The following is a 12465-nucleotide window of genomic DNA, read 5'->3' as shown; positions in this document are numbered from 1 at the left end:
GTAGGTATGAGGTTTTGGTCGCGGTTTATCTTCTTGCCTGTAGATGTCCAATCGCTCCAGTACCGTCTTTTGGAAACACTGAGCTTCCTCCACTGGATAGCTTGTGCCCCTTTATCAGAGCTTAGCTGGGCATATTTGGCAGAGTCTATTTCTGGGCTCTCTGGTCTGCTGGTGGTCTGCGAGTCAATCTGACCACCACACCACACGGTGTCTGCCATGTAGCTGTGCATAAGTCTTGAAAGAAGGTGGCGTGATTCCTCCCACTTTGTTCTTTTTTTTTTTTTGTGAGGAGATGAGCCCTGTGCTAACATCTGCCAATCCTCCTCTTCTTTTTTTTTTTTTTTTTTTTTTTTTGCTGAGGAAGACTGGCCCTGGGCTAACATCCGTGCCCGTCTTCCTCCACTTTCTATGGGATGCCTGCCACAGCATGGCTTGCCAAGTGGTGCGTCAGTGCACACCCAGGATCCGAACTGGCAATCCCCTTGCCGCCGCAGCGGAGCGTGTGCACTTAACCACTTGTGCCACCAGGCCGGCCCCCCACTTTGTTCTTCTTGACTAGCATTGTTGTAGCTCCTTCCTTTGCCTTTTCATATGATTTTTAGAATAGGCTTGTCCGTATCTACCAAAAAGTCTTACTGAGGTTTTGATTGGAATGCACATCTACTAGGATAGCTAGAAAAACAAACAGTGGCCACACGAAGTGCAGGGGAGGACCCCGATCTGTGGGTGGACCTGGAATAAAGCAACTGCAGAAACATATTCCTGAAGCTGTTGGGGAGGTGTGGACCTGACACGTTGTGGTGGGGATGTGAAATGGTGCTGCCTGTCTGGGAAACAGTTTGGCAGTTTCTGAAAAAACTAAACATATACTTACCACGTGACCCAGTATTCACACTCCTGGGCGCTTATCTCAAAGAAATGTTTACACAAAACACCTGTGCTCCAGCGTTCATTTATTTGTAATAGCTGAAAACAGGAAAGAACCTAGATGTCCTTCAGCGGGTGTGTAAACTGCGATATGTCCTCACCGTGGTGGACCATGCAGCAATAAAAGGAAACAAACTGTTCTTACACGTGGCTGCTTAGATGGATCTCAAGGAATTACGCTGAGAGAAGAAAGCTGACCTCAAGAGTCTGTGTGTTGTATGATTCGGTTTATATGAGATTGTCAAAATGACCAAATTCTAGAGATGGAGAACAGATTCATGGTTACCAGGGTTAGAAGGGCGGAGGGGGAGAGGGTGTGACTGTAAAGGAGGTCTTGTGGTGTGGTGGTGGAATCTGTCTTGACTGAGGTGGAGGCTACACGGATCTGTGTGTGATCAGATTGCAGAGAACTCAGCACACACAGAAGAGGGAGTGCCTGTGGGATGGGGGACGCCCACTAAGGCCTGTGGGCTGCGCAGTGTGACACCGCACCTTCGTTAACTTAACATGCAACCGCAGGAAACTGGGTCAAGGGGACTCGCTCTGCTGTTTTTGCAACTTGTATGCTATGTATCTATGTCAGAATCCAAAGTTTCAAAAACAAAAGGGTCCAGCCCCAGGAAGTCTGCACCTGTAGTCCATATGAACAGCACAGAGGCTGCAGAGGCCCAGGCCCAAGAGGAAGGAAGCCGCTGTCGTGGGATCCTAGAGGGGAGTTAACGACAGTCTGCTGTGAGGTCGCAGCATCTGACACACTCTCAGGGCTTAATTCTATAATATTTCTTCTAAATTTCACTTTTGTTAAGAGACTTTATGGGGGTTTCAGATTGTATTTGTCAATGTCAATTTATTAGGGATTTTTTAAGTTAGCAAAGGATAGATCATGGTATCTTTACTTTTTAAACTTTGTATCATGGAACTTTTCAAACATCCACAAAAGCAGAGAGATGTGCGGCGAGCGCCGTGTCCCAGGCCAGCCTCAGTGCCTGGCAGGAGCTGGCAGTCCTGGACCACCCACACTCTGTCCGGTCCTCCTCTCCCGTGGGTCATTGTAAAGCAGACCCAAAGTTCTGGATCTTACAGGCTCTGAATTTATTTCTTTACACTCAGAGAAATACCACCGTATCATTATAACACTCAGTGGAAAATAGGTCCTAATAGCATCTTGGTCTCCAGTTAGGCTCACCTCCGTGCTTCATAGATGGGTTCTTGCAGTTGCTTTATTCAAATTTGGGTCCAGCCCAGGTTCACTCAGAGACCTGGGCCATCAGTGATGGTTTCTGGACTTGCTTTTAAATTCTTGTGTGAGAAACCTGGGGCCTATAGCCCAGGCCCTCAGACCAAGTGTTAGAGATAAAATGCCCCCATGGTGGTCACTTTGGCTCAAGGAATTACAGTGAAGGAGCGTGAGGAGAGTGCCCCTCGCTCCTCCAGGTCCACCCTCTGTTAGCATCGGCAAGAAGCAGGTTCCTCCAGGATACTGTCTGGACGTAGAGGATGGCCTTGGACAGAGACCAGGTCTGATCTGTGGTTCTACCGCTGGGCTGGGGGAAATAAAACAGGAGAGTTCTTGCTCTTGTGGTGATTTTGGTGGAAAGTTCTCAGGGAAGGATTGATCCTGGGTCAGTTCATGGCTCCTCGCTCAGAATGACGATATGTGTGTTCCTCACTCGAGGACCCCAGTGGGAAATCTCTCCCGTCCTGTGTCCTGAAAGAGGAACCTGTGGGGAAGGCTGTTGTGTTGGGGACCCCTACCCTAACAGCCACGGTCTGTCCCCCCAGGAATGGGCACCACTGACCATGTCATCGTCCTGGCGTCCACCAACCGAGGTGACATTTTGGATAATGCTCTGCTGAGGCCAGGCCGGCTGGACAGACACGTCTTCATTGACCTTCCCACGCTGCAGGTCAGTGTGGCTTGGGGCTGCCGTCCTCAGCCCAGACGCAGCCTGCTGTCCCTATGGTCTGTCCAGACTTGGGCTCACTGCTCTTCTCATAGTTTTGCAGCTTGTTTTTATCTCCCATGTTTTTCTCTTCATCCTTCAACGCCTGGGGTTGAATGGACTGGTCTGGGTTGAGTTTTGTGGCACGTTCTTTGGAGAGCCGCAGAACTTCCATCCTGACTGCTCAAGTCCTTGAGTGCTGCACGGTTTTGGGGCACGAGCTGTGCAGCTGCCCTGAGAGTGGGTGGAAGCAGGTGGAAGCCCTGGCGACTGCTCAGCCCCACCAGCCTCCCCTGTCTCAGGCCTCTGCTTGGACGTCCACCTCTGGGTGGTCCTGCCTTTGTGGTGGCGCCTGAGGGAGCAGGGACCCAGCATGCTGTAATGAGGATCACGGGTGTGGGAGGGACCCAGCATGGGTAGGGGAAAGGGTTTGGAGGGTCACCATAACAGTTAGCTGGTTGGTTAACATTCCTGTAGAGCCATGTGTGGGGAGCAGGGCTGTGGCTCGTGGCATGCCCCAGCAGTCATTCTGGGGGTGACTCTCAACTGTGGCTCCCTAAGAAGCAGGGAGAGGTGCTCCCCAACACTGCTCTGGAGGGCTCTCCTTTCTGACGGCAGGCAGCCTGGACAGCGGGGTCTGGAACATGCAGGAAGTACGTGAATCACAAGTTCTACAAGACAAGACCTGGCTGTATGTGATGCGTGTTACTCTCCATTCTGTTTCCTCTTTTTCCTTTTCACTTTGGAAATGCTGTCTGCAGCTCTAAATTGGTTCCACAAACCTTGGGTTGTGACTGACGACAAAGAAACCAATCGAAAAGCCAGTGCTCCTGAGTGGCTCTTGTCTACGGGGCAGGCGAGTCCAGACCTGGAGTGTCAGGTGGCTGAGCCCACCCTGTGTCTTTTCTCCCGTTTCTGGCAGGAAAGGCAGGAGATTTTCGAGCAGCACCTGAAGAGCCTGAAGCTGACCCAGGCCAGCAGCTTTTACTCACAGCGTCTGGCAGAGCTGACCCCGGGGTTCAGTGGTATGGGAGCTGGTTCCTGTTGGTCCTGAGGGTGGGCTGGCCTTTCCTGCACAGTCGGGTGCGGGCCTCCCCCACATGCCATCCGTCCCCCCTGCTCTGAGCCTGGTGGTCAGCACAGCCTGGGTGGGAGGGAGGTTGTGGACGTAGAGCAGGCAGAAGCTAGAAGAACTGCACAGCACTTTGCTTGTCCTCCCTGAGTGGTGGAAAGCCCACAGTGGGTCTCTTGCTTGTATTCAGACTGCACTATGCCCGTGTCCCCCAACAGGTGGTTTGGCTTTCAGGGCTCTGCACACTGGCTCTTCAGTTCCTTTCCAGCGCAGACTACGCGTTCCCGCTGCTCCCCGCCACGTGCTGCCATGTGAGGCCTTGTCACCGACTGGGGGTGCCACTGCCCTCCCTCATGGTCTCAGTTTTATTTCAGTAGAGACAGACATCACAAATCAGCATTTTTTTCTGTATGGCTCTCATTTTTTTTTTTTTTTGTGAGGAAGATCACCCCTGAGCTAACATCTATTGCCAATCCTCCTCCTCTCTTTTTTTTTCCCCAAAGCCCCAGTAGATAGTTGTATGTCATAGTTGCACATCCCTCTAGTTGCTGTGTGTGGGACGCGGCCTCAGCATGGCTGGAGAAGCGGTGCGTTGGTGCGCGTCCGAGATCCGAACCTGGGCTGCCAGTAGCGGAGCGCACGCACTTAACCGCCAAGCCATGGGGCAGGCCCTTTTTTTTTTTTGTGAGGAAAATTTAGCCCCGAGCTAACATGCGTGGTCAATCCTCCTCTTTTTGCTGAGGAAGATTGGCCCTGGGCTAACATCTGTGCCCATCTTCCTCTACTTTAAATGGGACGCCGCCATAGCATGGCTTGACAAGCAGTGCGTCAGTCTACGCCCGGGATCCTAACCTGCGAACCCCGGGCCACTGAAACGGAGTGTGGGAACTTAACCCGCTACGCCACCGGGCCAGCCCGTGTGGCTTTCATTTTAAAGAGTAATATAAATAAAAATCCCTTTTATTATGATATAATTTCTTCCCTTTTGATTTTTTTTTAACGTCTTTACCTAGAATCTTATGGATACTAGAGAGCCTTTAATTTCTTCTCCATCAATGTGTGTATGAAACATTAGGTGGAATAAAACACAAGGTGATGTGATCATACTCAGGTGTTGAGGTATCTGGAGAGGCAGATGGAAGGAGGGGAGTGGCTGTGAGCAGGAGGTTGGAGTCTGTTGTATGAGATGGCACTGGGCCTTCTGCTCACGGCCGTCTCTTCCTGAACCCCTCCCCGCGGGTCCCCCCATCTGCTGAAGCACACTCCCTCCCTTCCCTCCTCCCAAGCCCTGAGGGAGGAGAGCCAGTACCCTCCATTGTGCCCTCAGGTGCTGACATCGCCAACATCTGTAACGAGGCCGCGCTGCACGCCGCACGAGAAGGGCACACGGCCGTCCACACCTTCAACTTTGAGTACGCCGTGGAGCGTGTCATCGCTGGTATGAGGACCCAGTTCTCTGCAGGGCTCATTCCCTAAATGCTGAGAGGAAGGTAGAGTGGAGGGAACCGAGTCAGGCTTAGATGTCGAGTGATGGAAGTGATTAGCAAAGAGTTATTGGACAGAAAATATGTAAAGCATTTCTATTTTTGTAAGTCAGGTCTTTCTTTTTTTTTTTTTGGTGAGGAAGATCAGCCCTGAAATAACATCCGATGCTGATCCTCCTCTTTTTTGCAGAGGAAGACTGGCCCTGAGCTAACATCCGTGCCCATCTTCCTCTACTTTATATATGGGACGCTGCCACAGCATGGCTCCACAAGCGGTGCATTGGTGCACGCCCGGGATCCGAACCTGCAAACCCTGCGCCGCCAAAGCGGAGCACGTGCACTTAACTGCTTGCGCCACCGGGCAGGCCCGTATAAGTCAGGTCTTTACAATGTGACTTATTTTTCCTTTGTTTAAAATACTGCACATTTGCCTAGAGCAGATGTACTCTTCAAGTAGAAATATAAAAGGATCTGGCAAACTCCCATGTGAGCGGCGCTCACCTCGGGGCAGGGACGCAGGCAGTGGACGTCTATTGACAGCCCTGCTCTGACCACACGACGTGGGGTAAAAATCGCGCACGGCCAAGGAGAGTGCCTGGCACTCTTATCCAGGATGATCGGCGCACGTGACTCACCTTCTTGGCCTTCTTTCAGGGACTGCCAAAAAGAGCAAGATCCTCTCCAAGGAAGAGCAGAAGGTGGTTGCGTTTCATGAGTCCGGCCACGCTCTGGTGGGCTGGCTGCTGGAGCACACCGAGGCTGTGATGAAGGTAGGTCCGGCAGGCCCAACCCGACTGGCCCTTGAACAGAGCTGACCTTGGAAGCACTGCGAGTTTGTGCTGGGGGAAGAGAGCGCAGCCAAGGTGGGCCTGGGGACAGGGTGGGAGGTGACTGTGCAGGATCCGTGATCCTGGGAAACATAGGGCAGGAGGAGGTCTTACATCTGAACCAGTGGGCTCCTGTCATGGCCACAACGATGTGGGGGCTCGCTCCCCTGTCTACACAGTCAATCTTGGGATTAAGAATTGCCAAGTTTACTATCAGCTCTAAAGTGTATTGGGGCCGGCCCTGTGGCTTGGTGGTTAAGTGCGCGCGCTGCGATGCTGGTGGCCTGGGTTCGGATCCCGGGTGCGCATCGAGGCACCGCTTCTCCGTTCATCCTGAGGCCGAGTCCCACATACAGCAACTAGAGGGATGTGCAGCTACGACATACAACTATCCACTGGGGCTTTGGGGGGAAAAAATAAAAAAAAATAAATAAAATCTTTAAAGTGTATTGATTTAATGACTCCTAGGCTTAAAGAGAAGTGAGTTTAGTACTCACTTGAGTACATTTTTTAGAACACTGCTCTTGTAGACATTTGTGAGCTTGATGAAAATTTATTTGTATCAAATGGTAATATCACAAACACCTCCTCCAAAATGTGTAGATTCATGACCAGGAGATCTTGAGCGACCATTAAGGACAACATAAGTATTTGGGATGCGGGTGCCCAGTCTTTACAGCTGAGGATGTGGGTTGTAACCACCCTCCATGGGGACCTGCTGGAGCCCGGAGCGGAGCACGTGGGAGCCTGTGCAGGCAGTTTGGTTCCAGCAAGCTGTGAAGGACCTGCACCGTACTTCCTGAGCCTCCAAAAATGGGACAGTGTAGAAATTACCAGTCTGCTATGTTAGAGTTTCATGTCCATTAATTATCTTTTCAGCGGTGTTAGTTATAGCAAAGTAGATTGTTAGTCTGGTTGTGTTTGATGATGTCCTGCCGATCAGGCTGGTTCCTTTTATATGCTGGTCTGAGGGCTGGAAGTCTAGTATCTTGTGACAAAGACGAGTGTATGCCGCAGTCACTGAGGTGGTCAGGGCCGGGCCCAGGGTGAGGCGGGCAGGACAGCCACCAAGGGTGTGCCATTTATGAGACACTAAAAATTCAGTAATCAAGATAAATAAATATATTTTTTTGTGAGGAAGATCAGCCCTGAGCTAACATCCGATGCCAATCCTCCTCTTTTTGCTGAGGAAGATTGGTCCTGGGCTAACATCCGTGCCCATCTTCCTCTACGTTATATGGGATGCCACCACAGCATGGCTTGACAAGCGGTGTGTCAGTGCGCACCCGGGATCCGAACCTGCAAACCCTGGGCCACCACAGCGGAGCGCGTGCACTTAACCACTACACCACCAGGCCGGCCCCTGAGATAGACATTTTAATGCAGTATCTCAAAAAAAATTAATGCAGAAGAATCCATGATGAAGTAAATATCATAATTAACAATTTTCTATTGTTCTCAGAATTTTCGCTTCGTTGGATGGATAGAAGTCAGATAAACTAGTCATAATGAGAAAACCCCACCCTCTCAAGGCTCAGTACTCAGCTGGGGACAGATTGTGAAGTTCCTGTTACTGATCTGGTCATTATTTACAGCCTTTTCAACTGTGATTGACTTTAGTGTTAGTTTTAAGTTACGTCTCCTCTTCAGATGCTGGGGTGCTATAACCCTCAGAAACAGCACCTGCTCCAGCACAGCCCTTGCTGCCTGAGGCCCCTCCCCATCGCTCCTGTAGCAGGTCTCATCCCGCTGGAGCGGTGGCCCTGTGTGCATACCTGGTGTTGGGCTGGGGGCAAAGGCGAGGAGAGTCTCCACTTCCCCTTTGTATCCTCAAGCCAGTGTCTCCGAGGTTTGGTGCAGGGTGTTGGTGCAGGTCGGTGGCCTGCAGTGGAGGCGGTGATGGAGGGCAGTGCATAGAGGCTGCGGGAAGTTTGTCCCTGACCTGTTGGTTGGCCTCACTTATGAGGCCCTGTCTCTGTTCTTTACTTCATATAGACGTAGTAATGTGTGAAGAAGACACCCCCGCACACAGTGTGAGCCTCCTTCAGTGACAGGATTGTCCTTTGTTATAAAAATGGGGACAGTGCAGATTTCCTTAACTGCTTTGAAACCTTCCAGTTAAAGATCTTCCATTGCCCCCACCTTCATCTTTAAAGCCTGCACCTCGCTTTCTAACTTTGGTCACCTGACGTTCTGCAGGTCTCCATCGCGCCGCGGACAAACGCTGCACTGGGCTTCGCTCAGATGCTCCCCAGAGACCAGCACCTGTTCACCAAGGAGCAGCTGTTTGAGCGGATGTGCATGGCCCTGGGCGGCCGCGCATCGGAGAGCATCTCCTTCAACAAGGTCACTTCTGGTGAGGAGCCAGCCCACGCGGGCCTGGAGTTCTCACAGTGCATTAATGTCTGTTATCCCTTTTGCATATGGGGGTGACTCTGATGGGGGGATTTGAACAGTGGGATGCACATGTACTTGTGAATTTCATTAAGTGTCTTTAAAAGATGAGCTATGGAAAGATTTGGAACTAAGCAAGACTTTTTATTTTTATTTATTTATTTTATTTTATTTTTTTTGTGTGAGGAAGGTCAGCCCTGAGCTAACATCCATGCCAATCCTCCTCTTTTTGCTGAGGAAGACTGGCCCTGAGCTAACATCCGTGCCCATCTTCCTCCACTTTAAATTTTTATTTATTTATTTATTTATTTATTTATTTATTTTTCCCCCAAAGCCCCAGTAGACAGTTGTATGTCATAGCTGCATATCCTTCTAGTTGCTGTATGTGGGACACGGCCTCAGCATGGCCGAAGAAGCGGTGCGTTGGTGCGTGCCCGGGATCCGAACTCGGGCCGCCAGCAGCGGAGCGCGCGCACTTAACTGCTAAGCCACAGGGCCGGCCCTCTTCCTCCACTTTATATGGGGCGCTGCCACAGCATGGCCTGACAAGCGATACGTCAGTGCATGCCCGGGATCCGAACCCCCGGCCGCCAGCAGTGGAGCTCGCGCACTTAACCGCTACGCCATGGGGCCGGCCCCAAGCAAGACTTTTTAAATAATTTAATTGTTACAAAAACTTTTACATACATGCAGACTATAAATGCATTTAATTGGTTAATTGTTGGTAATGGCTACATAAAACTGTATAAAATCCAAACAGCTTCACTGTTCTCAAGCTGCTATTTCACTTGATTGTCCAGAGAGGAGGTGAAAGACGTTCCTGGCTCATTCCCAGTGACTGTGGGGTTCTGTGCTGATAGGTGTGCCCTGTGCAAACCTGGGCTTGTGCTGGAGGACTGCTGGTGAAATGAATCCAAATGTACAGCTGGAGGAGTCGTCTCTTAAACAAAAGAACATTTTTTAAAGTCTCTTTTAAGGAAAAATAAAAGAGTTGTTGTCCCCTGGGTGCTCTGTGTCCTCTGGGTGCTCTGTGCCTGCTGTCAGGCCCAGGTGTGTGCCAGTGGGGTCCCAGGGTACCCTGACCTGGCACCGCTGGAAAGAAACCTCTTTTCTTGACCCCATGCTCCAGGGGCGCAGGACGACCTGAGGAAGGTCACCCGCATCGCCTACTCCATGGTGAAGCAGTTTGGGATGGCACCAAGCATCGGGCCCGTCTCCTTCCCTGAGGCACAGGAGGGCCTCATGGGCATTGGACGGCGACCCTTCAGCCAGGGCTTTCAGCAGATGATGGACCACGTGAGTCTGCACGGCCCTCGCTGCCGTACCTCTGCCTGGCGTTTGCCCCATCCTGTGCTGCAGGGGGGTTAGGAGGCAAGTCTCGTGCAGGTGCTGCACCCTCTGCCACGTGAGGCCCCCCCCACTGCACTGAGCTGAGAGCGGTCGTGTGGTCCCCACATCATGGGTCTTCCTCCTGGCCTCTGTTGCAGCTCTGACCTGCCGAGTGTTTGTTCTTGGATAAGGACCCATGTGGCTCCTGATGAAGTTGTAGATGACGTGGAACTGGGACGAATATCAAATAAATGCATTGAATGATAGAGCCAGTGCCCGGTCATCCCAGCAGGGACGCACTGTATTGCCCATGTGAGACTGGACCAGGCAGTGTTCGGCCATCCTGGGGCAGCCCCAGTCGGCCTGGTGCACACGCATGTGAAGCAGCTGTGGGCATGGAGGACAGATGCAGGGTCCCCGGCCTCCAGGAGCTGGTGGGGCACCTTCGGGTGTGAATGGTTGGTGGGCAGGCATTCCCAGAGGAGAAGCTGGGGGCGGGAATCTGTTAGCAGCTGGGCTCTCCTCTTTATTCTAAGAGACGAAGGGCTATGTTCTGAACCTTTGTTTCTTTCATGTACTTTGGGGCAGAGCCAGGCTCTAGATGATGCTGAGAATGTTGGTCAGCTGTTTTTGCTCCTTACAGATCTGTTCTTCTTCATTGGCAGGAAGCAAAACTGCTGGTGGCTAAGGCCTACAGGCACACTGAGAAGGTACTGCAGGACAACCTGGACAAGCTGCAGGCGGTGAGACCTCTGAGCCCCTGCCTGCACCCCAGACGTTAGGGGAGGGTCCCGACCATCACTGCACTGCGCCTACACGGCGGGTTACCCTTTTGTGGACCGCTCTACACAGAACTGTAGCAAACAGCATAACCGATGTGTGTTCCAGTCAGCTCAACTGAAATTAACATTTTCTGTGTTTCTTTCTTTCTTTTGGTGAGGAAGATTGGCTCTGACCTAACATCCATTGCCAATCCTCCTCTTTTTTTTTTTGAGAAAGATTGGCCCTGAGCTAACATCTGTTGCCAATCTTCCTCCTTTTTTCCTTTTTTTTTGCTCCCCAAAGCCCCAGTAGATAGTTGTGTGTTATAGTTGTACATCCTTCTAGTTGCTCTGTGTGGGATGCTGCCTCAGCATGGCTGGATGAGTGGTACGTAGGTCTGTGCCCAGGATCCAAACCGGCGAACACTGGGCTGGTGAAGCAGAACATGCGAACTTAACCACTAGGCCACCAGGCCGGCCCCATCAATCCTCCTTTTTGCTGAGGAAGATTAGCCCTGAGTTAACATCTGTGCCCATCTTCCTCTATTTTATATATGGGATACCGCCACACATGGCTTGATGAGCGGTGCGTAGGTCCACGCCCAGGATTCGAACCTGTAAACCCTGGACCGCTGAAGCAGAGTGCTTGAACTTAACCACTACACCACTGGGCTGGCCCCACCATTTTCCATATTTTTTAGCTCTTTATTATGAATGTGTCCAGCCAATTCTTCCCAGGAGAGCAGAACATAACCCCACATGCCACTCACCCAGCATCAGCAGTTATTAGCGTTTGGTCAATTTTAGTTAATCTTTCTCCAACTCTTAAACTTTTCCTGGAACTTTTATTTTTTTTATTTTTATTTATTTATTTTTTAATTTTTTGTTTATTGCAGTAACATTGGTTTATAACATTGTAAAAATTTCAGGTGTACATCATTGTACTTCTATTTCTGCAGGACTACATCATGTTCACCACCAAAATACTAATTACAACCCATCACCACACACATGTACCGAATTATCCCTTTCACCCTCCTCCCTCCCCCCTTCCCCTCTGGTAACCACCAATCCAATCTCTGTCCTATGTTTGTTTATTGTTGTTATTATCTACTACTTAATGAAGGAAATCATACGGTATTTGACCTTCTCCCTCTGACTTATTTCACTTTGCATTATACCCTCAATGTCCATCCATGTTGTCACAAATGGCTGGATTTCGTCATTTCTTATGGCTGAGTAGTATTCCATTGTGTATATATACCACAGCTTCTTTATCCATTCGTCCCTTGATGGGCACTTAGGTTGCTTCCAAGTCTTGGCTATTGTGAATAAGGCTGCAATGAACACAGGGGTGCATGTACCTTTGCAAATTGGTGTTTTCAAGTTCTTTGGATAAACACCCAACAGTGGAATAGCTGGATCATATGGTAGTCCTATCGTTGATTTTTTGAGGAATCTCCATACTGTTTTCCATAGCGGCTGCACCAGTTTGCACTCCCACCAGCAGTGTATGAGAGTTCCCTTCTCTCCACATCCTCTCCAACACATGTTGTTTCCTGTCTTGTTAATTATAGCCATTCTGACGGGCGTGAGGTGATATCTCATTGTAGTTTTGATTTGCATTTCCCTGATAGTTAGTGATTTTGAACATCTTTTCATGTGTCTGTTGGCCATCTGTATATCTTCTTTGGAGAAATGTCTGTTCAGGTCTTTTGCCCATTTTTT

At 50.3% G+C, this 12465-nt stretch overlaps 1 protein-coding gene across 11 annotated transcripts in view; it reads left to right on the top strand.

Moving 5' to 3' along the window:
* Positions 1-12465, top strand: part of SPG7 (SPG7 matrix AAA peptidase subunit, paraplegin) — a 44754-nt gene that overhangs the window by 27134 nt on the left and 5155 nt on the right. For 6 of the 11 annotated variants that reach the window (XM_087419741.1, XM_087419738.1, XM_087419733.1 and 3 more), the window contains 8 exons: positions 2710-2834; positions 3793-3895; positions 4161-4298; positions 5270-5380; positions 6081-6196; positions 8453-8609; positions 9777-9943; positions 10642-10719. In XM_087419741.1, coding sequence (XP_087275867.1) covers positions 2710-2834; positions 3793-3895; positions 4161-4298; positions 5270-5380; positions 6081-6196; positions 8453-8609; positions 9777-9943; positions 10642-10719 — 995 coding nt within the window. Of the gene's footprint in view, positions 1-2709; positions 2835-3792; positions 3896-4160; positions 4299-5269; positions 5381-6080; positions 6197-7715; positions 7835-8452; positions 8610-9776; positions 10019-10641; positions 10720-12465 lie in introns of those variants that run through there. The other 5 variants (XM_004437002.3, XM_087419736.1, XM_087419734.1 and 2 more) reach the window with 4 other exon arrangements.

This window comes from Ceratotherium simum, chromosome 30, assembly GCF_057802395.1.
Source record: "Ceratotherium simum simum isolate JZ-2026a chromosome 30, ASM5780239v1, whole genome shotgun sequence".
Taxonomy (NCBI): Eukaryota; Metazoa; Chordata; class Mammalia; order Perissodactyla; family Rhinocerotidae; genus Ceratotherium; species Ceratotherium simum.
Note: the sequence above shows the minus strand (reverse complement) of the source record. Positions and strands in the feature narration are given on the sequence as shown.